The following is a 27,238-nucleotide window of genomic DNA, read 5'->3' on the forward strand; positions in this document are numbered from 1 at the left end:
ATTCTCTGCATTCATGACAAAAGCTAGCAGGTTAACTTGGGTATTTTGCATTGAATTGCTCTGTGAATGTAAATCCTTGTGTGTCCTTACAGAACTCATCAGTTTCTTTTGGATTGCTTTTGCTATTTTTTAATCCTAACAGTGAAAAGCAAGAGACATAAACTCCCAGTGAACCACATGAACCCGTATGACAATATTCATTGATGTTATGGACAGAAAGCATGATTTTGCTTATCTGTCCTGTTATCAACACAGACAGCAGACATGTACTGCCCAGCATGAACACTGAGTCTTAGACCATCTAAATTAATTGGTGCTAATACAACTAGTAAACACAGGGCAAGGTGTTGAGGGAAAAAACACACTTGTTCTCATTCTGAACCAGCAATCTGCTGAGTTCCATCTCTTATAAACCCCCAAGGGGCCTCTATCACTGGTGGTGAATATACATCTAAAATGCAGAATAGCTCAGCAAAGTCTGACATCAGAATAGTGGATCTCCTAGTGAACTCACTAAAAACTCAAAGCAGACAGTGCTGCAGCTTCCTTCCTGCTGTTGGTGCTTAGTTCTGACTGGATGAAGAGTTCATGGATCAATCAGCATTGGGTAGGTTTTCCTTTCCTTACAGCATCACTGGTGAGTGACGCTGGAACAATGGTTCCATAGGCAGATCAAAATAAGAAATTCCATGAACTTCACTAACTCCAGCTTTGCCCCAACCATTGACCCCAGTGCTGATAATTTAAAAGCGTTGTGTAGTGAGACTCATACTGTTATCAAACTGCTATGCTCTTTTTTTTTTTTTTTTTTTTTTTTTCTTTTCTTTCTTCTTAGTAGCACAAAAGAGGCAAAGTGGCAATCCAAAAGACTGAAACAAATTAAACACCTTTGAGCTGAGAATGGTTTAATCTCAGTGCTGTCTTACTTACCTAAATTTTACAAACCACAGAATTTACTATAGGTGGGCCACACTGGCCAGTGTTGGGTAAGACATGCCACAAATCCAGAATGAGTTTAGTCCAACCCAGAGATCCTACAAACAGATCTTCTGAGGGACCTCAGAATGCTTTTGCTTTTCTCATTTCTCTGGAAATTTAGCGACTTAAAACAACCCCCTCATCCCTTCCCTTCCCCCGTTATTTACTCCGTCTTTTCTCTGCTTACCTGACAAACTGCTGATAGCTTTTAGAGTGCTCCCTGAGATGGAGATACTTTGGCAGAGCTGGGATTCATCATTCTTGCATGTTCAGCTGTTAGCATTCATAGGATGAGAGCGAGCGCTACGAGACCTCCGAGTGTGTAATTTCCATCAGACCCCTATGATCCCTCCACACAAGCAAAGCCTGCAGATCAGAACTGCAGGTGTTCTGCTCAGAAAGCCTGAGAGCATGGGGGATAATTGTTTTTTCCTAAATCACAGTTTAAACCAATCCTTTGGAGAAAAAAAAAAAAAAAAAAAAAAAAAAAAAAAAAAAAAAAAGTAGAGAAGTCTGGCTTTGCTCAGAATCAAGGCATATTATGGAAATCAGTATCATATTATGGAAAGCTCAATGAGAATAAAAGTAGAAAGAAGTGTCACCCAGCCCCTTCACTTCCTGAGTACCATCTACTCAGTGCATAGAATGAAGGAGTCCTCTAAAAAAACACTCAGCAAAATAACTGTGTAGAGGCTATGTCCTATTACATATGTACCAGGGATGGAAAGAAATTGTATGAAGAAATCACCACCTCCACCAGCAACCTAAAATTTCAGATCCTCTGACTTTCACATGACTAATTTTGAAGATTTTGCAGGAGTCTTGTGATACAATGGCTCATGTTGAAAATTCACACATCCTTTGTCTGAGAATTACGTCAACAGAATACTGAGGAATAGGCTTAACTTGGCTTGAATTACTTGGTCTCATGTGTTTGGGGACTTCTTGAATATGTTTGGTGGGAGTGGTGGCTACATACCTGAGTGGAGAATTTCCCCCATGTCAGAAAGATTTATTTTGGATTCAAATCTTTTATCTCATGGTAATGGACCTGATGGGTCCCTTCCAACTCAGCAGATTCTATGATTCTATGGAGCAAAAATGCAGCATTTTGTCACCTACACAGTGACTTCCCATGAATCCCCGTTGCAGAGATTTAGAGCATTTTAACATTATGGAAAGTAATTAGCTGGGAGAAAGGAAACTGTTTTCATCTTTTGAGGGGAAAACATTACACAGAATGACTGAAAAGATACTAGGCTCCTAGTCTGCATCTAAGATCTTTTGCATCCTGACACCTTTAGTGAGTTAACACTTCCATTGCAGTACCCATTAACATATGTGGACAAATACATTCAGATGATCTATCATGGAAATAAATATTTGTCTGGCTTTCCAATTCCCAAATTATTTTTTTTTCAAGTGATCCTAACAAATCTACTCTGAAGAGCAAACAAACCCCAAATCCCAAATATTCATAAAAGGAAAGCGTTCCAGCCAAATGACATGTCCATAGCTTCCGTTGAAATTCTCAAGGACTCAGTAACTTGTTCTGGGAATATATAACTACTGAGGGAAAAACATCCCATAAAAGCAAGGTATTTCTAAACCCAGATTTCTAAGCATTTCCTGAGCCATAATTTGCTGTGCACAACCAGTTTTCCCAAACTGAATTTTATACTGTGAACTAAAGTAACAATCTTTAAACAATCCCCAGTTCACCTAAGTGTTTGGATCTAAACAAACCATCTAAATATACATATGAATTATTACTGTAAAAATTACTCCATTTAGCCATCAATGTTTCTGCATTTTCAATACTACAAAGGAATTACTATGTTATTGGCTGTCACTGTCTACGAGTGATTACTTATTTGTTCCAGACACACTTACTGAAGTTGCAGAAGCTACTTTCTTTTCCTAAAAACTGAAAAATTTGCTGAGCTAACAATGATACAGTCTATTTTATTTTTTTTTCCACTCTCACCATCTAATGTATTAGACCTTGCTGAAATTCATAAATAACAACGCTCACCCCACTTGCTGAACTTGCAGAGTTTTCCTGTAGCTGCACTGAATCCTGAGGAACACCCAGGGAGTCTCTGGCAGAGCAGGAAGGAATGGCCTGTGCAATGCCTAAGAGTAATATCTCTGCTGATTTGCCAGGACTCCCAGTGCTCCTGGTCATTAATCTTTCTCAGCCAAAAACAGATGGGGCTATTAGGCAGGCTGGAGTAATGGGGGAAACTGGCAAGACAGAGAAGGAAACTCATTATCTTCTGGATAGAATTGCATGTAAAAGTGAAAACATTAAAAATGTATTTTTCATATTTAATTGGACAGTGTAAGATTATTCGTACCAGAAAATAATTTACAAAACTGTTAAGCTGTGCTAGGGTCTTATTTTCCCCTGTGGAGAGAAACAGTAGCTACAATTTTGACAAGCTTTTTGTGCTTTTCCCATTAACATACGGCTTACTCTGCCACAATGAACACTCCAAATAACTCTACAAAGTGCCTCCAATTGTATCACTAAAATGAAAATGCACTTTATGATCCACATACAAATCACATGAAGCCTCCCAGGTAAAAAAATCAGAAATTTAGGAAAAATGTGAGCATATCTGATGTTCAGTCTAACAAAAGTGATGGAACTGCAGGTATAGCTGCTAATTCCTTTATGTCACCAAGTCCAAGATGATGATTACAAGTAGAATAAAAATTGCAAATTATGAAGTGGAATCAGATTGCTCACACAGGAAACTAGCAAGGCTGGAAATAATTATGGAAAGTAGGCCTTGGAAAAAAGAAATCAAATAGGTACTAAGGATTAGTTGGGATAAACAATGACAATTTTGAGGTCTGCGAGGTATGCAAATGGTAGATGACTCTTCATCAGAAGACGATAGGATGAAAACTACAGCCAAATTTCTAAAGATTTATACTGTGACAACAGAGAGAAATGGAAACATATTAAGGGTTACAATAAAACATTAAATAACAGTGAGTGCTTTGCCCAGAAGTTAAACTTGTAAAGCATTTTCCATCAAATGGTTAAGCACAAAAATAAAAATACTAAGAATGTGTGCCAGGCAGCAGATTAATATTTGCAATAATAATTCTGTCTGTAATGTGCTTGGATGTCAGAAAGTGCTGGGAAATACACAGATCAAGCTCTGGAGGTGGGGCTTACAGGTATGAAAAGTTTGCAGTGACTCCCATGTGTCAACATTTTGGAGTGGAGGGGGAAAAAGGAGACAGAGAACAAAACGGGTCAAGATAACAGCCTAAATTAGACAAACAGGATTTTATCTCTGATCCATTGATGAAGGAAAGGTCAGTATTGTGGAGAGTTAAAGAGGAAATCCACAGAACCTAGTAGGGTGATATTTGATATAAAAATCTACAAACAAAACCATTTTCTCTTTTTGCTTTCTTTTTTTCTTTTAAATAAGGAATCAGTGTCCCTAAATAAAAAGAAAAGAAAAATGTAAATCCTCAGGTTAAAAATAAAAAGAGCTTAAAAATAGCCATGAAGTATGGTATTCCCTTAGATAAATGGAGGACAAGGACAAGAAAATGCTGGTATGACTAGACTGGAAATTTAAAGTTATTCAGGTCAAACAAGAAACCTTCAGAGAATGGAAATCAAAACTTTGTAAAGCTGAAAGGAAGGTATGTAATAGTGAAGGTGGAGTTTGAACAAGCTAAGAATGAATTTGAAGAGCAAATAGTAGAAAGTTAAAACTGAAAATACACATTTGCTCAGTACACCAAAAGCAAAAAACCCGAGACAACCAGTAGGACACCCCCAACAATAAGTAGAAGAAACAATTAAAGACAATAAGGACATTGCCAACAATCTAAATGATTTATTTGCATCAGTCTTCACCAGGGAGGGTGCTGGAGCGATACCTAAATGAGAGACTCACACTTTCCAAATATCAAAGATAAGGAGACGTCATAGACTGAAGACTCAAGAGAGAAGTTGGTGGAACAGATCAAGAAATCAAAGGCATTAAGTCATCAGGCTTATCTGATATTTCTTGAAGACTTCAGGAGAAAACTGAGAATTAAGTAAAAAAAGTTGCTAGCAAATACCTACTACAGCAGAGGACTGGAAGACAGTGTTATAACTGAGTCGGGGATTTTTGGTGGTGGTGGTGGTGGCTTTTTCATGGTGTTGGCTGTTACAAACAGATATGTAATCCTAACTTGCTATCATGTAAACTGGTTGAAATGTGATAAAAAACCCAAGTCCCATACCTCCCAAATTATGGAGCACTTAGACAAACATGAGATACACAAGCCAGCAGTACAGTGTCTGTAAGGGAAGGAAAAAAAAAAAGGAGCTCTTTCAACTTACTGCCGATCTTTGAGCTGATTAATGCAGCCAGCACACCTAAGCCTATACAGAAGGTCCCACGGCTCACTGTACAGACAGGCAAGGGGCCAGGGATTACCTCCCTGCTCCTCCAGCAACCCTGCATCTCAAGAGCAGCGAGGAGAGAACGACATTGATGTTGCTAATGGCACAGATCAGCAATGCATAGATCTGTGCTACAGGATGTGCTGCTGCAGGGCAGCCCAGTCTACCCTTGGGCAGCGTTGCTAAGCCAAGGAGAAATGTACATCTGGAAATGAAAGCCTTTAATATATATGAATCATACTGGCAACCACACTGAAGATCTGACTGGAGATTTTATGTAGGTACAACTAGTGTCAGCCTCTCCTAGGATCAGCTTTTGATATATTTCTGCACACCAGCTAATCGAGAGGACCGTGCTGCAGGGTTCTTCTCATTTTCAATAAACACAGTGACATGGGTCCTTAATGGTGAGTAATATGGGACTTGGGGAGTTAAGATTTATTTTTTAAAAAAAATTGGTATCTTAGCTAGGACTGAGCACTCCTTTTATATCTTCCCAGCTCTTCCCAGCTTTTTATGTAAATCTTTACATAAAGCCATTAAGAACAGTAAAAAAGCACTTTGGAAAATTATGTGTGATGTATTCTTATGCAGCCAACACTCCCAGGGGAAAAAGTGAAAATTATACCTAGCCTCCTGCCCTGTTTTATTTCTCATCGAAGATGTTGCCTTTTTTGGCTTTTCCTATATACACAGCATGATGAACTGATATTTGTAGTTTAAATGTCTGGTTTAACCACGTGGTTTTCACCATAACAAGAAGCTCTCATGAAATGTCAGGTTAGAAATAAAATCAAGCTCTAGAGGGTTGAGGTGGGGAGAAAAGCAGGAGGTTCAATGGCTGAAAAATGAAATGGAAAAAAAAGTGAGCAGAACACAATGTGGATCCATTTCCCAACTCAGGCAGTGGTATAGATATGCACTGTATGGGGATCTGGGGTAGGGAGACAGACACGTTTCTCACTGAGTTGTTTCTGCTTTCTCTATTAACATTGCAACAGAAATTACAAATAGCCCTGCAAGGGGTAGTGCATTAAATCTCATCTCTTCATCCCATGTAAACACAACATTAATACTGAAGAATAAAGAAAATGGTAAAAAGTCCAGTGTCTTGTTTTCTGCAATTTGCTTGTTATGTTTTCTGTCCACCCTCCAGCATACTCCTGTGTGTACTGAAGTTGTGAACTTGACCAGCCCACGTTCAAGCAAACACTCACACTCAGATTCCACCACATTCTTTTCTCCCCCTCGAATGGGGAGTTTATTCCTAACAGTTCTGCTCCTTTTAATTATAAACTCCTTTAACGAAGTAGTTCTGAGACCTTGCAGCAGGCAGCAGGAGAGCACCAAGGCCACTAGTTGCCATGTTTATCATCCCTGTTCAGCAAAGAAGTCCACTTAAAGCCCAAGGCTTGATGCCTTCACGGATGGGCATGCACTGAAATGAGCCTAGAAATCAATATCCCCCCGCACAACGGGTCCTATAGGCAAAATCCAATTCTTGCCTAAAAAACATATGAGTTACAGCCAGGCCCTTTATTTTACAAGACATACATGAACAAGTTGCTCTGGCGAAAACAGACCTTACACTGACAAGTTCTGTTCACTTTCTGGAAGAGCTACTGATATTCTTTACTGGACCACCAGAACTGAAGATGAGAAAGAAACACAAGGGAGACATTTCCTTGGCAAGGAAAGGAGCAGCATTTAGGACCGGGGAAAAGGCAGGGTGGGGTATAGGGGATTTTTTTGATAAAACAACTATTTTGAGAATAAAAGACCAACTGGTATCATGTATACACCTAAACCAGTAACACACCTTTTCCGGAGTGCAGTATTGTACGAGCGACCCCTTCGTTTTCAAGGCTAATTCAGACCTTTGGCTCATCCTGCATTAACAAGGTCATCCATGTTTAACAGGGCCCCTGTGAAAGTTCACAGGTGGGAGTTCCCTTTTAGAGTAGTGCAGATTTGAAATTCACAGGACAGCGACCCGAAGATCTTCCTTTACAGATAAAAAGCATGTCAAATTATTAAATAGCAACATGAAATCCTAGATTATCAAGGTCTGTCTTCTGCTCTGCAGTCAGGAGAGCAGAGTGCATCCCCAGCCCCTCGCCCAGTCCCCCCCTCTGGTGGTGGCACGGTGGGTGCAGGGCTGGCTCCTCTCATCGACACCTCACCAGTGCTAAAGCTGAGAGGCCTGGGGTAGTCAGGGAAGGGACGAATGAGCACAGTCCGTAGACACCTCACTCGGAATTTCTACTGTTAGATCTCTCGGGTAGGATATAAAAACAGAAAAGTATTTCTTAGTTCAAAGTTTGAAGACCAGGCCCCCGAACTGTAGAGCGGCTCCTCCCTTCGGTGTCCCCGTTTCAACCCCAGGGGCTCTGCTGTGCTAGCTGTTGTTCTCTGCCGTGAGATATTTGAGAGCTGCAAAGCCGTAGTGGCGTGACATATCCTGCTGGAACTCCTCCTTCAGGGTCTTGAGACAGATGCGGTATTGCTTGTTGGAGCGGAACTTGGTGATGTCGAAGCTGGGGGCGTGAGGCATGTGGATCATGTAGGCGTTGGGCAGCACCGTGAACTCGTACTCCTGGGGAGGAGAAAGACAGCACTGTGTTCCCGAGCCCTTTAGCAACCCATCTCCCCCATATCACAGAATCAGACGGGTTGGAAAGGACCTCTGAGATCATCAAGTCCAACCCCTGACCCACTACCACTGCAGTTACCAGACCATGGCACTGAGTGCCACATTCAGTCTCTTCTTAAAAACCTCCAGGGATGGAGAATCCACCCCCTCCCTGGGCAGCCCATTCCAATGCCTGATCACCCTCCACAGTCAAACATGCTCCATCACATAGAGCGGTGTGGCTCTCAAAAACAGCAAAACCAAATAGCTTTTTTTAAAGTTGCTTTTTTCCTGTTTTTAAGAAAGGTTGATTTTGCTTTTAAATTGTTTTATTCCGTATACGCCAAATGATGGGGCAATCGTACAAAAAGCTGTGCCTGCAGCAGAGATTTTGCATCACAGCTGTGACTGCACATAGCATGAATCTCAAGTGTCCATGTAGAAGCAGGCTTTGGCCCCTACAATTTATCATGATTGGGATGCTGAAGCAGCCTATATTTACAAAGGCATCTGCTGCACTACATGTACGTTGCTTTGCCTGTGTACAAAGATACTTACAGTGACAAGACTGTCCGAAACTATTTATAAAACTGAAGTGAGGGGAAAATATGGTATCTTATATAGATGTGTGAAAACGGACCTGCTAATTCCATATGCTTTGGGAAGGCTTTATGGAAGTTAACTTCTCCTTCACAAAGTATGAGATACTGTGCTAATTTCTCCTCTCCTCTAAAACTGCTTCATTGATTCTCTTTATTTCTATCCGACCAAGTTATTTGACACTTTTTGTTGCTAAAAAGTGATGGTTCATTTAAATCTCCATTAGAGAGATCTGTTAGATTTGTTCCATTTGTATAATTAAATATATGATCATCAGAGCAAAGCTAGCCAAGGACTGATTCTTAAACAAGCTGGAAGGCCACCAGTGTAGGCTGTGAAAGAATCAGGTATTTTCTTCTGCAAGAAAGTGGGCAGAAAAGGGACGACAATACCAGTTATCTGTCGCCAAGCATATTACCCTAACTACTAGGACACTATGTCTTTTTTCATATGAAATTTTTAAAACAAATATGACTTGTATGGGATGCAAATGACAGAGAAAATTTGAAAACATCAGAGGAAAACTTCCTGTTGTCCTCAGGAGATCTCCATTTACAGCTGTTGCTGTATCGACTCATTAACAATTTCTGCAGAAGACAGTGGGCAGGGAAGGAATAGCCACCAAGCAGGATGGCTCTAAAGAAAATTGTGTACAATTTCCCCTGGTTTGCAAAGTCTACTTGCTCATAGATTTAGGAGTCTGTGCAGAGACTGCAGTGCAGTATCTGCAGCACAGAGGCAGAGTATTCAAAAAACATTTTGTTAGGGAACAAGATTTATGAGAGGGAACACACTTGTGCTAATAAACATGAGTGTTTCACCTATAAATATTTCTTCCCATAACGAAATATGATCAGCCTGGAAAAGATTCAAATGCTGGGTTACGATGCTACCAGAAACGAACTGTTTGAGCAATGCAGCCCAAAATGAAGCCCAAACAAACTGGAACGAAGTGAGCATAATGCAATGTAGATCCATTTCCCATCTAAGGCAGTGGTATTGGTGGGCTGAAAGTGCAGCTAAGGCTGCAGTGCTGACCCAGAGACACCTATAAAACAGCAGTATGTGTTGGACAGCTAGGTGCAGATGCAGGTGTTTGGCTGCTTATTTTTTATTAAAGGAATGTCTGTTCCCTGCCAGGGTGGTAAATCCATGTGCCAAATTACAATGCTGTCATATATGGGAATGGCCACCTCTGAGCTTCTATTTTGGGTGACAAATGTGCAGGAAGAGCAAAATAATCTGATGCTCACAGGCAGAACTCATTTAGCTGGAAGAGACTTAGAACTACTAGGGATCAAAATGCAAAAACAAAGGCTGGCACGATGGAGTGAGAACAGCTGATAAACTACAAACTACAAAATATGTCTCTGTGGGACCTTAAAACTAAAGGCTGAAGCTGCAAAGGAAGATACATGCCCCTCATACAACCTTTTCCTTGTTCTCTGTATCTCAGGTGTGTAATCCTGCAGGTCAGGGACCATCGCTGCTCTGCAGTGCAAACTGTTCAGCACAGCAGTGCTCCCAGCCCTCCAGAAGGCCCTCAGGCACATAAAGCTTTCTAAAACCCTACTAGTCTGTTGCTAATAAGCCCCTTTGAAAGATGCTGGGCTAGAGTCCTGGGAAAAGGATTGCTCATAGTCTAATTCCAGAGTCACTAAAAGTGGGGGGAAAGGTTTCCTAGTGGCCTGTCTCTACTATAAGGAAATGTCTGCTGAGAAAGCAACGTACTTGCAGGGACCTCTGTCCTACCTCACAGGGTATAAATTCTTTAGACAGAGACTCATTATCTATGTATCAGTGCAGCATCCAGCTGAGTGGACATCTGCATGCTCCCAGAATAACAATGACAATTATTCCACAGGCTGTGCTGCTCCGAAGGATGCTAGTGGCACAGACCCTTGGTAAGGAGTCTGAAACAGTTCTCTTGACAGATGCTGCAGTTGTGAGGAGCAGTGAAATAATTCAATTGAGAAGCTGCTCTGACTGCTGGTAATGAAGCCAGCCAAGCAGCTGGCAGCAACTTGGTCTGTGGACACCACAAAGGAGAGGAATGCTGTAGGGGGAGGCAGCTCTGCCATCTCACAATTCCCCATCCCCTCCAGGATGATTTTTTTAGGAAAGCGGGACCATGTTGCTATTAAAAAAAAACCAAACAAACAACTTCTTTTAATGTCAGACTGTTTTAAAGGATGGAAGAGTGAGAAAATCAATTCCCCAGAGTTAGTTTCAATCCAATGGCCATTTAAAATATCTGTGCTATGATCAACTTTGAAAAATGTTCCCATTTCCACCATGTGAATCTGTATGCTGGGCAGATTCGGAAAAGAAAAGTCTCTGAATAGAAGAGGTAACTTGTGAGTGTTAGATAAAAGCTGCCAGTGGGAGCATAAGCCTTGTTACTCAGATTAAAAAATAATAAGTCATTACACTGGCACTCTCCACAACCAATGGTGAATTGATCAGTGTTTGGAAAGTGCACTGGAAAATTAAGTATTACTATTAATAATAATATAATGTTTTTTTTTTATAGTCTGTAATACATTTTTCTCAACATAATAAGTAGGTATGAACCTAATAAATAGGTGGGAATGCCCTTTTGCAAAGAAAGGGCAAATGGCTGTAAGCCCAAGGTGAACATGTGGCTTTGTAAGCAAAAGTATAAAATATCCCTCTCTGTGTCTGCATGCAAACACTCTGCAGCCCACACCCCAGAGGCACAATCTCCCAGTAACTTGCTGCATGTTTTGTACTACTCTTCTTCACATAATCTGGTAAGAGGTGGGCAACAAAGGATCAGCTATATTGCAGATCCATAGCAGAAGCCAGAATCAGATACAGATGGCCAAAAAGCACTATTTTTTGTTTGTTTGTTTGTTTTTGGTTTTTGTTAGTTCAAACACTGGGACCAAATCCAAATTAAAAAAAAAACCCAATCCCCAACAAACCCAAACTAAAAAGAAATTCCGTGACCCAGACCCTGCTGTTTAGCACAGTGGTTAGCTTGACATCCAAGAACAGCAGGGAGCTGCAAACCCTGCTATTTCAGTGGGCAGCAGTGCCAGGCTCCTGTGGAGCCACAGTCATTGCCAGCCTCTAAGATCTAGGTAGGTGGCAGGGACCTTGGCTGTTCTGAGAGCTGGAACTCTCAGTCTGGGACTTGAGCTTTTTCTGCATCCTTATTCTGCCCAGCACCTCCATCCCAAGCCACCGATCCAAGAGGTAGGGAGCCCAAGGATCAAGTATCTGGATTCTCTATAGTGTGCTTCACAGCCAGAGACTTTGAAAGTTGTAAAGTCCTTGGCTTTACAGAGCTGCCCTGTAAATCCAGGGCAGAAACTGAAGCTGATTGCCTTGGATTCAATTTAGATTGCTTTTTGAATTCTAAATTAGCATTTGGGACTCACCAGTCTCTGTTACACTAAAAAATGTCAAGCTACTTTTATAGATCCCCTAGTAGGTGATGAGAGTGACAACAAGCACTGCAATGCTCAGCCAAACTGTTGGGCAGCAGGTGAGCACTGCGGGCATCGTGCCACTGTGAGACAACTTTCTCAGCACTGACAGATAAACTAGCTCAGATGCAGTTCTCCTTTTAATGCTGTATGAGGACTAAAGTGAGTGTTCCCACCTCAGGAAAAACTTGTTAAGGAGCTCAGTGAGGCCAAACAAGCACTTTGGTGACACAAAGCCTTTCAACAGAGCGCAGATTTCATTGAACGATCCCGCTGCCGGGCTCCGGGTGAGATACGCAGGCGTTGTTTCCTCACCTGTGCATCCAGTTCCATGATGTGAGCTACTTTGTTCCAGCCAAATCCAACAAACCTCCTGTCATACTCTGGGCAGTCCTTCCTCACAACAACGTATGGCTCAAAGTCTGCCTCCCACTCCACACGGTAGGGAGTGGTGGCCGTTCGCCACTTGGCAAAGTTGGTTGGCGCATGCCCTTTCGTCCAGACGTGGTACCTTAAACAGACATAAATGGCACGGACGTGGGGAGGCAATTAGATAGAATGCATTTTGGCAAGGCAACAAAATGTTACTTGTTAGATGAAACGCTCAAAAATAAGGTCATTTAGCTTACAGTTCACATTATCATTTTCAGGACATATTGGAGGCAATTTCTGGGACAATTTCCAGCACGCTTCCCTGAGCTTCTCTGTGCTTGAACAGATCTAGTTGGTGAAGGATATTGTGAAAACACTACCTAATGCTAATGTGAGAAACAATTACAAAGTACACAGGCAGTTCATCTGCACCATAAAGTGCTGGGTCTTGTTCCTAGCAACCAAGCAGCTGTATCAGTGCTTGAAAGTCAGTGTGAAATTCTGCCGCTCAGATAGGGTCCCTAAAATTAGTTACTGCTGCACCACAGTGAGATTCACAACCTGTTTTATACATGATTTTATAATTTATATGACGGACACCTGCAGCTCTTGGATAGATGTTCTGTTTTATTAATTACTGTTATTAGTATGGCAAGAGCCAAAGTGCATAATTAAATTAGTAAGTAAAATACTACATAAAGGTTTTCTGCCATACATTCTGCATTGTGGGTACTCATGTGTTCCTGAGTAAGGTAATCAATATGATTTGGAGGAAAAGATCCTTTTATACTTTGTTAATCTTGTTTAGGTCACAGCAGGTCCCTTCCAAGCACAGCTTGAAACCACCCCATTAGTGCCAGGGTCAATGACTATCTCACCCACTTATTCTTCTTACACTTTTCCAAAAATCAATGAGACAGGCTCTTTCTGCAGACTCATAGGTTAAATAATGAAACAAAGGCATAGCAGACCATCTGTATTACAAAATTCTGTTATGTGTAACATCCTGCCAGTTTGTAATATAAGATGCATTGAATTCACAGAGGTAACTTGTGCTAAAGTAAAAGGATTTGAACATTACATATGCGAAGAATTAGGACCTAAGACCTCCAGAAATTCTTGTGACACTTAAGGCCATTGCTAAAAACAGATTCATAAAATCACAAACTAGGAGTTTCCGCTTCGACTGTATATTCATATGGCTCATAACTGGAAAAACAGAGAAGTGTTCAGCTTTTCTGACTCTCTGTGTTCAGGAGCAGTGCAGGAGGACAGAATTATTAAGATAGGACTGGGGTCACAAGTGAAGGCTGCATTTCTAAACAGTTAACAGGCTGAATCACTTTCAGATATCTGGCTTGGGGACCTGGGAAAGCAAAGCCATTCTGTATTAAAAAAAAACAAACAACAAAGTGACAGTGAATTAATTCTCTAGGTGTTATCAGGAACAAGGGCCAGATTCACAAAGATGCTTACAATCCTTAATGCCCTTTGGAATCATCTCCAAAATGCCTAACCCTTCTCTTGGTTTTTTTTGGAAATGAGTTGCTAACCTATTCAGTCACTAATGGGCAGCTATCTATGATGGAAAAAAGTGCAATCATGACATGGAGTTTAAAATGATATGGGATTGTGAAGGATGCTGTATCTCTAACATCCTACCTCCGGCATTTTGAAATTAATTATGATAATAATAATAATGACTACTAAACACTTACGATGTGATTTATATCTTCAAAACCCCATACAAACTTTGGTAATTGAGAGATTCCTGCAGAGAAGCAGTCAAATGCTGCTGCTATTCTAGTAACAGTCTCCTACTGATTTAAACAGGGAGAGAAACATGACACTAACCATAAAAACACATCAATTTCTTTCCACCTTTTTTGGGGAAAGCAGCGTGAGCAGTTATAGAAGCTCAGGTATAACCTCTCCTCATTGAGAATGCTGACCAGGAGGAAAAAAATGGGGAGTGACAATGAAGGGAACTATGGAATTGAGAAAGGAGAGACAAAAAAAAAGCAGAAAGGAAGGAACAGACCTGATTGTACCAAGAAAAATAGTACCAAACATTATCTGCTCCCATTTACAGAGTGACTCATGTGAGTGGAGAGCAAGAAGAAGACAAATGGATGGCTAAGATCAGGTCAAATTGGAAAATGAGTACAGGATGCCCAAATAAGGTGCTTATGCACTAATTATAAAGTAATAATTAGACTGGAAATAAGAACTGTAAGAGTTCAGGATTACACACTCAGTCTTGCTGACTGACTCCCAGGAGAACATTATGAAATTTATGAACAATGCTGGATATTTCAATGAATCCAAACCAAATCATTTGATCTCCATAAACAACTGTACAATTTTACCCCCCTGTCCTTGCTTTGGGTAAAATGTTTCAACTTACTTTCATTATAAGTTGCTTTTATTTAAAAACTATAGTAAAAATTGTATTGTTATTCATCTCAGACTCTTTTCCCACCTGCCTTCTCCCTCCAACCTTCCCATTTCAGTGAGATGAGTTGGTAAAAGAAAAGCTTTCCAATTTTGCTGGTTTTGGATACTTAAACATTTGCTGGATTGTGGATGCAACCAGTGATTTAGTTAATCAGTTTTCTCAAATGTTTTTCTCAATATGATGTTTTCTCAATGTGATGCATCTTCTACCAGCTGTGGTTTTCCTTGTGCCTAAACGCTGTGTTTGCAGTACATTCGTGGTCCATCAGCTATTACCTAGGCACTGAGTGGGCACATCCATGTGAGGCACAATCACAGCCAGCACCTGCAAACAAAGCCAGCAAGCTGGCACAGAGCAGCCCACTCCCACAGAGGGCTTCCATACCACAGACCTTGCCAGCCATCGATGCTCATATGTCTTCCCTTTTCTTCCAGTGGTGTCTGGGGGATGTAATTGAGAGCTGTTTTGTACTTCTTAGCTGCCCAGGGGTAGAAAAGGTCACCATTTGGAAAAGAGGTGACAAAAGCAATTTCAGTGAGGGAAAGATTATAATCTACCATGTGGTGTGAGGGACTGGGATGCTGCAGGCACTCTCAGCAATCACTGTCACAGCAGTCCTCCCCGGCTCACTCCCACCCGCTCAGCCTCAAATTGCAGTGTTATTAAAGCACCTTGAAAGTGGAGGTAGAAATGCTCAGCCCAGATCACAACTGCTTTGTGGCTGTTGATAGATTTGAGCAATGCAATGAGCCAAAACAAACTGAGGAAGCAATTGTAAAATGTGTCCTGTATTAATATGTACACCAGCTACAGGCTGTGTGTCCTTCAATTCTTATTTAACCTTGCTCTGGCAAAACTCTCACCGATGTTAGGGAGATTTTTGGCTGGGTGAGATTTGAGAAAGAAGCTGCAAATCTGGCTGTGTACATAACGTGTCCACACGCTGTATATCTTGAAGATAAAATCTGTAGTGGAAGGCCACTGCTGTGCAAGCTGAAAATTTGATTGTTGGTGGAATGAAGCATCTAAAAATCCTGAGGGTATTATTTTCCACTGAAAGGATATTTTCTTTCAACTATGGGAGAAATAATTATTTTCTATCAACAGATCCCCTGTTAATTTGTATGTCTCTGGCTGTTAATGAATGATGTAAGGGTAAAAGGTGCTTGCTGTATAAGTACTTCAAAGCAATCATCCAGAGAGAGGCATACTTCTCTTTCGGTTGCCTCAAGTTTCTATTTCAAGGCAGAGGTAGTGTCAGAATTTTGTTTTCCAGGCTCATACAGGATGCCTCCTATGACATGTGCATGTGGCCACATAAGGGAAGGGTGGCTGCTGCAATTAGAGGTATGGAACACAGGGAACTGGAGAAGCGTGAGGAAAGGTCTAAAGTAAAGGAAAGATGGGAGAGGTGATACAGAGCTCCACTGGCGAGGATGATACCTAGATTTTTTTAATATATTTTATTTTTATCTCTAGATCTCAAAATACTGTAAAAAGGAGAGGTGAACACTGTTACCTACATTTCAGAGATGGAGAATAGAGATGTAAGAAAGTGAACTGATTCGCATACCACTTCCCAGCAGGGCAGCAGTGGAGCCAAGAAGAGAACACAGGTCTCCTCAGGCCCCTCTCTGTGCAATATCATAAGGCCATATTGTACTCTTCCCATCACTGAGAGGCTTCACAAATGTCTGCTAATCAGACCTTACCACACGCACCCAAGAGGCAGTTAAGCCCTGGTAGCTGCATTTTAAAACTGAAGAGTCTGGAAGATAATAGATGGGACTTGTTCACAGCCACAAAAGGAGTCTGCTTTAGTGAGAAGCTCCAAATTTAGGTGTTCTTTGCTTCTCAACTTCTAGTCAAAGTACACTTGTACCCCTGCATGGAGAAACTCCAGCTATTTAAGCAGCTGTTTCACACTTCAAAAGAGCACATGACAAGCCTGCATTTGTTTTTCTGGTAAGTCAGTACAGAAGTGAACCAGTGAGCAGAGATAAGTTATTTTTGGTCACTTAAGGGACATAGCTATTCAGACAGTATTTGGCAGCCAAAAAGCAAATTACATGCACAGGAGTGTAATGGTCACGCATGGTTTTGTAGCACAATAAAAATGATGAAAATAAAAACAATTCAATTTAACAACTGAAGTCCTTCAGTAGAGGACTGTAATACTAGATAAAACGCAGAGCTTACAGATGGTATATATCCACAGCTGTTTCTGTTCCCTATCTCTGTCAAAAAGGGAAAAAAAAATTCCAGTAGGTTTCTTAATGGAGCTAGCTAGCTGACAGTGAGAGAGAGAAATTAAATATTCACAAAACCACAAAAAAAATATTTAGAGATAATGAACACAGTTTCAACAAGAGTACTTTCCATTACCTGAATGTGAAGAGGGTTCCCATGTCCAACATAGATAGTAGCTCTGCTTTTGACTTGGGGAAGGAGAGGCGGTAGCGTAGGGTCTCAAAAGCAGGTACAATCAAAGCTTTCTTGGTGTTAGCCAGGTCTAGCTGGATGACAGACTTCCTGGCAAACAGAGACAACAAATACAAGCAGAAAAAGTTTAAACTGAGCATACAAGAGCAGAGGATGGGCAATTTGTTACTGTAAACGTAACAGATTTTATTCCAAGCGGTTCTTCGTATTTTCCTTGACTTTTGATCTGATGCTTTGAGAGAGAAGAACACTGTTTAAAAAGAGCTTTTGTGTTTGACTGATGAATTCTGCCCTGAGTGTCTAACTGAACTAACACTCTGAGCACAGCAACTGACCACCATTTCAGCATAAATATAGTTGAATGTTACTACACATATGGGAGAGAGCTGCCCAGTCAACGGTAGTTCTAAAAAAATGGACTCTGGGACTTTACAAGGTGAGGAGCAGGAAAGTTTGGCTGCATTTCAGCCTTGCTATTCTCTGTGCTATGCTGTGCCATCTCACTTGCTTTTTACCTCTGCTTTAGAGCTCTGTGTTTCCTGCAACACCACTGTAAATCAGATATTTGCTCTCAAGAACACCATTGCCATAATGGTCAGTCCTTGCTGCAGGCAAGGCACAGGTTCACTGCAACAGGACACGGTAAAAATCAGCAAAAGCATAAATTGGCAGTATTATTTATTTTTTTTTACTATGGTTAATCATGTGTATCATAGTGGCCAGAGATCAGAGCTCATTTATGCTTGGCTCTGTACATCGGGCAAAGAGGCTGTTTCTGCAGAGAAGACCCAGATGCATCAAGGCACTGGATGCACTAAGATAATTTGCTTTTTGCCTTCTTTTGCTGCCAGGTGTTCAGTGCAGACTGTTTCAGTGTGTGTGTGCACATACTGCATTTTGCAGAGTAGAGGCCTTCTCCAGACAGGGTTCTTAGGAGAACCAGCTTAGCAAATTTACACATTGACTGCAAGAGGTATTGAGTCTATTCTTTCCTGATAAACTAAAACTCAAAGGAAAAGAAGTTACTTTTCTATCCCCAAACTGAATCTTACTATGCTTGTCATTAGTAATAACTCTGTCTCGATTTTCCTTTCACTATCTTCATATTTCGTATGAAGACATGAAATATCTTCATATGAAATATCTCTCCCTGTCAAAGTCAGTTCCCCTTAACAAGATTCACTGTCCTGACTTTTATGTTCCTGCAACAACCAATCACGGACAACGCTGACAAGCAGCAAACTCTCTACAGCTTTATAAGATGAAGGAATTTGGATCACTGTCATAATAACAGAAGGAAGAAATAAACCACTTTTCTAGACCCAGAATACGTAGAATTCATTTATATTGCCATCAGAGAAAAAGAAGAAGAGCAGAACTATTTAATAAAATCTGAATTTCTGAGAATTCACCCCACCCTATAAGCCTGTTCTATAAAAAGAAATCCGTTCTCAGCATCTTACTGCAAAGTTTGCATTGTTTAAAGAACCCCTGCCACATTCCAGTGAACTTTTCACAATTGAAGGATTTCTTATTATAACTTTTTTGTACTTTCCATGCTGGCTTCTCCCTTAACATCACTAATGGCCAATATATCTCTATGAAAAAAAGATGACTCCTCCACAATCAGTCTCCCTGCCTTTCCAGATGGCTGAGCACTGCAACCATCCATTCTTTAGGATGTTCTTAATGTTTCTTCCCCTTCACACCTTCTCTGCAAGCAGGGTACACTTACAAAGTTTCTCTGACAACATCTAAGGCTTTCTGGACTCTGTAATCTACCAGCCTTGAGCAGTACAGCTTTGGGATTCAGTTCTAGGAAGGAGCAGGAAATGTTTGTTGTGATGTTCACACTTTGGGCTCTGCAAGGAGATGGTAGCTTTCATTTATGGCTGTTGCCATCTCTTTTTTTGATGTAGAGCTCAGAAGTCCCAGGAGAAAATCAAAGCCTTGATGTGCTTGGCAGTGTCAAAGAGTAGGAAACAATCTTGTTCACCAAAGTTCACAGTCTGAAGTTGAACAAAAGTGAAGTAGCTATCAAGCAAGGGGAACAGCAAAGACTGTCAGACAGAGCAAGTTGTGTTGAACCTAGTGCTGAATGTGACTCATTTTGTAAGGTATGGGATACAAATACAAAAATGATGTGGGTATTAGTAATCTTTCTGCACACTCTCTACTCTTGTCATCTGCAAATTTATAAGGGTGTCAATGGCAAAACTGTTGGAAAGAAAAGGCAAAGTGAGCAAACTGACCAAAGAGGCTGAAAACACTTGCACCATCACAGGTTCTTATGAAAAGAGCAAAGAGGAGAGAAACAGAGGTCTGAAAACAAGATGCTTATAGTGGATGCAGTCTAACACAGGAATTAGAGGAGGTACTTTAGGAGTGAAACAACATAGCAGGATAATTTCTGCAGAAATATTCTCAAGAGATATGTGAGCATTTGAGGTGCATATTTGGAAGGTTTCATCAAACTGAGCGGGGAGGTGAGACACTCTGTCAAGAAGCTCAGCAGCACTGACCTCAAAGTAAAAGAACCTGTGCCTTTAATGTGGACTGGATGACAAAAAGGACAATGTAAAGAGATAAAGGAATCAGTGCAGACACCCAGGTGTTGAACCTGAGTGACAAAGGATAACAGGGGCCATGAGAAAAGTGAAAAAGGCAGGGAGGATTTGGTAGAGAAAAAAACCCAACATTTTTCTTCTGGTAACTTGGCTGGTGGTCTGCTCCTTAGACAACCAGCTGAAAAGCTAACCTCTTCCTCCTGGAAACAAATCTGCTTTTTCTTTTCTCTTGTGTTGACTTTATTTCCTTCTTTGAGTGGAGGTGTCATTTGCTTGTTGACTGGTCCTGTGATACTTGCAATAGGAAAAATTTTCACTGTTGGTGTTGCAAGATTTGTGGAATATAATGTAAGGAATATATCTGATTATTTTGCAAACTAGCACTGAGTAAATAGCTTAATTCTTGAGCTATGAGAGCTGTGTTGTTTTGTTTAGGTTTTTTTGGTTGGTTGGTTGGTTTGTTTTTTGTTTTGGTTTTTTTTTTTGATTCAGTAATATAAGTGCAGCATCCATTTTCCCTTAACTGTCCTTTTCCCCAAACCCCAAAATAAGGATTTGTGATTATATGAAAAGCTTTCTCTTTGCTGGTGTTGTCCAGGAAACCGTTTCCCAGGCATTTTGTGTTCAGACCTGGGGTGTGTCATTTTGATACAGTGAAGGTTGGGTTAAATGTCTAAATCTACTGATCAGCTGTATTTCTCCCAAAGCAGAGGAGAAATGAATCTTAAATCACAAGAAACTCCTCACAGGTTGAATAAACTCTAGCATGTTGATATCAATCTTTGTATCTCCATAGTCCTTTCCAAAAATTTTTGTCCTCACTGGGGCAGATGGTAACCTTATTCCCATTTTTTTGAGAAGCTCAAACACAGAAAGGTTAGCAACCAAATCCTAAAGCACTGAAGGGCAGATGGTAACCTTATTCCCATTCTGGAGAAGCTCAAACACAGAAAGGTTAGCAACCAAATCCTAAAGCACTGAATTCAAATTAAGGGAAAAAAAAAAAAAAAAAAAAAAGAGTCCATGAATTCAAATTAGCTTTCACCATCAGAACTTGGTAAGTGGTTAGTTCAAAATCAATGGATCTGGTAGTTGCAGAGTTTGTGGTAAGAACTGGATAGTTGTCAGTCCAGTTAAATTCATTAAAATATTTTTCCTCTCTGCAAAAGCAATGAATGCACAGCCTACATGGCTAAAAACCATCAGGCATAACATGTAGTGTGTCTCTTGCTGAGATGCTGAAGCACAATCAGAAATGCTTCAGAGCTCATGTTGCAGGGGACAGGTATAAAATGTGTGGGAAACCTGGATGCCAGGTCCCAATTCATGCTAAATGTGTCACTGGAAGTGAAGGGCATATTTTATATAAATGTGTCACGAAAAAAACTTTAATGCTAGCTGTGACAACTGTAGATCAGCAGCCTGCCTAGTTATTTTATGTTAGAAGAACCTTTGGGATGACTCACAGAGCTCACTTGTAGCAACCAGAAAGTCTTTACCTCTGGGGCAGTGACAATATGACCTCAGTAACTAATGAAGGAAGGTGACAAAAGTCCTAGATTCAGCACAGACCATGAAAGTGTCTGAATGTCATAAACAGAAAATCTTTAAATAGTATATTTTATTTCCTCTTGTACTTCACAGAAAAGTGGTGTAGGATTAGAAGGGGGTTTGATGGAGACTAAAAGCATTGAAATGGTCTTAGCCACTGTGAAAAAGCTCAGTTTGCACAAATCTAAGCTCTCGTAACAGATATTTAGAGGGACCAGAAACCATCAGCTCCATCAGCTCCTCCTTCAAAACTGGTTGTAACCTTTTGCATACACCACCCTCAAAATACATTGAAAATGCTTTTTCCAAAATTCCTTTCTTTCTGAAAAGATATTGTCTGTAGAGACACAATATCCAATATATGTAAATCAGCAAACTCGCAGTGAGAGGGACTTGTCTGGCTCCTCCTGTACAAAGTGATGCCTGAACCTCCACACTATTTCTGTTTGCTTATGGCTGGTCTGAGGGAATGAAGATGAAAACGATTGCGTTTCTCTCTAGCAAATAATTGCTGCCATTTGGGTAGACAGCACTCATCAGCTACCAGCAGAGAGGCTGGAACAGTCAATGCAGGAAGATACAGTCTATCTGTATTTAAAATAATTTCCCTGCACCTTTCTGCTATTTTGCTCAGAAAAATCATTATTGAAAAAAGCAACTAAAGCCTCGAGTCCACACGAAAAATAATCCAGTCCCTTTCTAAAGAGTTGGTATTAGCAGATTATCAATTTCAATATTCCCAGATGACAGAAACTCATGGATTTAGGGTGGCATTGACCTCACAAAACACTGTTAGAGTAACACAAAGTCTTGGATGCAAAAGCTTTCCGTGCAAATCTCTGCTGGGTTGTTTTTTTGTTGTTGTTGTTTTTTGTTTGTTTGTTTGTTTTTTGTTGTTTTTTTCATGTTTTTTTTTTTCTTGTTATTTTTTTCTTGTTTTTTGTTTGTTTTTTTCTTTCTGAAACAGCACCAAGAGGTGGCATTGCTGCGCATTTACTCTTAAAACAGATTATCATCCCACAAGAACTACTTCTGTGGTTCTACAACCATCTATATCTCAAGTATATACATCATTCTGTCTTCCCTCTCCTGCCTTTCAGTTCTGGCTCCCATCAGTGCACTGTGAAGCATAAAGGAACATCCTGTGTTCATAAAAGAACAAGTTACAATCAGCAGCTGCTACCCATGCTGTGTCCAGCATCAGTGAACAAATGCAACAAATGAACAAATGCAACATCAATGAACAAATGCTCTGAACGTGAGCCAACAGTGTGCCCAGGTAGCCAAGAAAGCCAATGGCATCCTGGCCTGTACCAGGAACAGCGTGGCCAACAGGTCCAAGGAAGGGATTCTGCCCCTGTACTCAGCCCTGGTGAGGCCACACCTCGAGTACTGTGTCCAGTTCTGGGCACTCCAGTTCAGGAAGGAGATTGAGGTCCTGGAGCAGGTCCAAAGGAGGGCAACCAGGCTGGTGAAGGGACTCCAGCACAGATCCTATGAGGAGAGGCTGAGGGAGCTATGAGGAGAGGCTGGAGAAGAGGAGGCTCAGGGGAGACCTCATCACTCTCTACAACTCCCTGAAAGGAGGGTGTAGCCAGGTGGGGGTTGGTCTCTTTTCCCAGGCAACTCTCAGCAAGACAAGAGGGCACGGTCTCAAGTTGTGCCAGGGGAGGTTTAGGTTGGATGTTAGAAAGAACTTCTTTACTGAGAGGGTGATCAAGCATTGGAATCGGCTGCCCTGGGAAGTGGTGGATTCTCCGTCCCTGGAGATATTTAAAAAGAGACTGGATGTGGCACTCAGTGCCATGGGCTGGTAACCACAGTGGTAGTGGATCAAGGGTTGGACTTGATGATGTCTGAGGTCCCTTCCAACCCAGCCAATTCTATGATTTTATGATTCTATGATTCTGTGATTCAATATGCAACACTAATGTCAAAGAGCAGAAAAGCTAACACCAACTGGCCCTACACATATCTTGAGACAGCCAGTGTGTGCAAGAGACAGAATTATTTTAGAGTCCTAAAGCAAATACAAATAGAGAAGTAAAAAAGAAATATCCCTAAAATAAATGGGAAACAAGTTGACACTGTGTGATAAAACTTTAATGATGTCATTGAAATCCAGTGTCTTAAAAGCCATGGTGAATTTGGCTCTGCATACAGATTCCTAAATTGAAAAAGGCAATTGATTCTCCACATGAGGAAGAATTAAGAGATGTTTATTTAGTTGTTAAACCTGAAACCAATGAATTCCTCTATAAGTTTATTATGCTGGAAGGTGTATTTCCCTTTACACTCCAAAGCCCCGTGCCTATGGACTGAAAAGGGATCACCTATAGGCAGACCCTCACTGCAACACTTTGATCAACTTTTACCAATTAAAGAGACAGAAAGCAAAACTAAGGAACTGAAATCCTCCTTCCTGGCCACAGGGTGTCCTCCTTGCTCTGTGTTTTGGCCCCAGATGACCAACCTCTGCAGGGGAGAAAGGTATTTATTTTAAAAAGCTCAGTTAATGGAGCAGAGGTTTGTAGTTTGCTCAGCCAAACCTGCCCAAATTCATTATGATACACTATACACTAAGGTTACTCTTTCCAGTTTCCTTATGCTAATTATTTTGCCTTGAGAGGTGCTGGCATTGCAGTCATATTTTTGAGCTGGTTAGATTATCATATTTTTTTTTGAGATATGGCAGTGCAGTAAGAGTGTGTGACAGGGACAAGTTCAGGAAATGCTTTGCATATTTGCTCTGTCACTATCATTATGACCTAGGGATGTTTAGGAAAATCACCTGGTTCACACTTCTGCTAATACAAGATGCTCATGCACATTTAGTAATACTTAGTCCAGTTCAATTTTCAAACTGATTCTTCTGCTGCTGATGGAATCATTCTGATGGCTAACAGGGCTTACATTTACACCTCATCACTTTCTTTCAGAACCATAGTGCTCTATTTCCAGTGGCAGCCCCTTCCTCTACCCTAAAATTCTTTTGCCTTGCTGGGCATTGTCATACCTTAAATACCTATAAAGCTGCCTCTTTCAGAAAGATTTGCTCAAACTGCAATGTTTTGGGTATATGTGAGAAGGGTGGAGGGGCTGAAAATGCAGGTGGCAATCCCTCCAGCGTCCATTTACCTGAGGTACTCGTAGAGTCCATACATGGGCAAGAAGTCAATGTCAGAGAGAAACATGTAGGGTGTGCTGATATGCTTCATGGCCACATTCCTCAGAAGATTCACAGGGTAGAACTGACCCTCCTTGTAGACGATGTGGTACCCGACATTGTGGCGGCTCATGAGCACTTCTGAGCCCTGGGCATAGCGCAGGAATTGCTGGGCTTCTGCATCAGAAAGATAGAGTGCCAGGCTGATTGGACCTTCCCAGTGTTTGCAGATGGCTTCAAGCATCTGGAGCCTGTAAGAGGAAAGGGTGAGAATAAGAAAAGGCCGTCTCTCTGGGACTCTTTGCCTGGGTTTATCTGATCAAATGCAGGTATCTAGCGCTAAATGTGACAGATTGGGGTCACTTTCTATGCTGTGGAAAGCAACAAATTTTTCTACAGCACATCTCATCTAAGTTCAGGCCTCCTTATGGACAGATGGACTGTGCCCTAGATATGCCTACTTCATTCCCTGAATGCAAGGGAGACTAAGATGGCAATAGCTCAGATGTGAAATCAACACCATCTCTTCTGCTTGTTGCATTGATGCTGTAGGAAAACCCATACGGAAGACAGGACTTCATCCCAAAGGAGCTTTGAGCAGTTGCAAGGATCTGCCCATGTGGATCTACTACAGGACAGGACTCTTGTAACCTTAACCAGTGTCTAGCTCCCAGTTCAGACTTCAGGACAAGCTATTCTCACACACTAACATACTATGGTGGTCTTCTACAAGCTTGTGGGGGAGAAAGGTGCACAGACCCACAGGACATTTTATTTCCTATTTAGGAAAGCCTTCCCTGGATTTTTGTAAGATGGCTAGATCTTAAAAGCTGTTAAAAATGACAGGTCAAGGGAATACTGACTCACGTGAAAATTTGCACAGGTCAGAAGAAAACTCACTGTCAGGGAAAGGGCAATGACACATTGATAGAAATGGGATTTACTATGTGCAGGGAGTAAGTAGAGAGGGAGGAGGAGACATGGCATTGCTGTGGAGCATCAAAAGAACATTTCAGACAAAACCAACATTTAAAGTACTAATCTGTATGTGTTTTAGCAGTGTCTCAAATGCCACTAAATAATTTTTAAATTGGTTTGTATCAATGTAAATATTTTAAAACTTTCTACCTTTGCAATACTATTAATGAAAATTATAACAGAAGTTCTTATACAAAAACAGAAATCAAGCACAGTGTGGTCAAAACTGTTTAAACACTTCATGTAATTTACAGTGAATTGTCTAGAGATTATGATATACCACACAAAAATATAGCAAAGACTGATAACAAGGCCTCTTGAGTTAACACAAAGGGAAATAAAACTATGCAGCCTAGACAGATATTCTATTAAAAATTAGGAAGAGCAGACTATGCAACATAGTGATCATCTCTTCCTTTCAAATGCACATTACTAGATTTTTCCTATTAGTCTTTATACAGAATACAATAAGTTTTCTGCATCATTGTAATCAGAGGAAATTATTTCCCTTTCTTACTATCTCCCTAAACTTTGCAGCAGAAAGGAATGATATATTCCTACCAGAAAACACATATTTTGATTTAACATTAATCTTTTTCCTGCATTTCTGACTGATCATAATGACATCCAAGACAATAGAATAATTTTTTCTTAGATATGAGATATTACTTTTACCAATCTACACCTGGTATATTGTTTTCTTTTTATCTATTATTGAAGCAGCAGTCATTATCAGCCTGAAACATACAGCTGAATTAGAAACACAAATCAATAAAAAAGATCTAAGAAGTTTGGAAAGCCTTTGGGCTTTTTATTATACAAATAATAAACAGAGAAAAAGACTTTTCTTTTTGGCCTTTTTCCAACATAGTGGAAGCCTATTAATCAGGAGACTCCAATTCATCAATGCTCAGATTTAGGGCAGTCTTTTAAAAATTGAATACTTGCCTAGCAAAAATATGCAGCAAAATGCCTTTCAAGGATTCCAAGCAGTGGACAAATGGCATACATAACTTATTTAAACGGTACACCTGATAATGCCTGCAAAGCATTTCATGATAGTTAAATGGAAACTGGGTTTTGCTGGTATAAATTTCCAGCTGGACAGCTTAGTGCCCTTCAGAATAGTCCATTTTGCTGCCTTGTTCCCATTGACACGCTCCACTTCCATGAGTTTGATACAGGGACTACTGAGTGATGCTCCATGATCTACTTACTCTCTGTAGGTTGTTACAATAGTCTTCTGTGACCATAAAACTTAGAATTATGAGTTTCTAGGCACAACATGACTAAGTTATTTTGGTTTTGTTAGCAGTCTTGATGAATGTGATCTCTTAAGAACTATAGAGAAAACAAATATACCCCTGTGTAGCATAATAATGAGGACATAATTTAGTTGGCATTTTTTTCTAAAGGTCTGTTTCAGTCAAGAGAATTCTGCTGGAATTACATAGTTGTTTGAGATTGTTTGTTTTCACTTTTCTTCCTAAGAATAATCAACCAAGTTAGAACTCCTTCTCACCCAGACTTCAAGCAGTGTAATGCCTATCCCTGAATTTCCTTGTCCATATCCTCATCTCACATTTTTGTAACTCCCACCCTGATTTCTG

At 40.7% G+C, this 27,238-nt stretch overlaps 1 protein-coding gene across 3 annotated transcripts in view; it reads right to left on the reverse strand.

The window, feature by feature from the left end:
• Positions 1–4,826: 4,826 nt before the first annotated feature.
• LARGE1 (LARGE xylosyl- and glucuronyltransferase 1) overlaps positions 4,827–27,238 on the reverse strand; it is a 281,380-nt gene continuing 258,968 nt past the window's right edge. For all 3 annotated transcript variants that reach the window (XM_071729319.1, XM_071729311.1, XM_071729328.1), the window contains 4 exons: positions 24,623–24,901; positions 17,310–17,456; positions 12,410–12,605; positions 4,827–8,003 (listed from right to left, as the gene is read on the reverse strand). In XM_071729319.1, the coding sequence (XP_071585420.1) occupies positions 7,806–8,003; positions 12,410–12,605; positions 17,310–17,456; positions 24,623–24,901 (820 nt within the window). In that variant the 3' untranslated portion in view covers positions 4,827–7,805. The remainder of the gene's footprint in view (positions 8,004–12,409; positions 12,606–17,309; positions 17,457–24,622; positions 24,902–27,238) is intronic.

The sequence above is a fragment of the Heliangelus exortis genome, chromosome 1 (genome assembly GCF_036169615.1).
Source record: "Heliangelus exortis chromosome 1, bHelExo1.hap1, whole genome shotgun sequence".
Lineage (NCBI taxonomy): Eukaryota > Metazoa > Chordata > Aves > Apodiformes > Trochilidae > Heliangelus > Heliangelus exortis.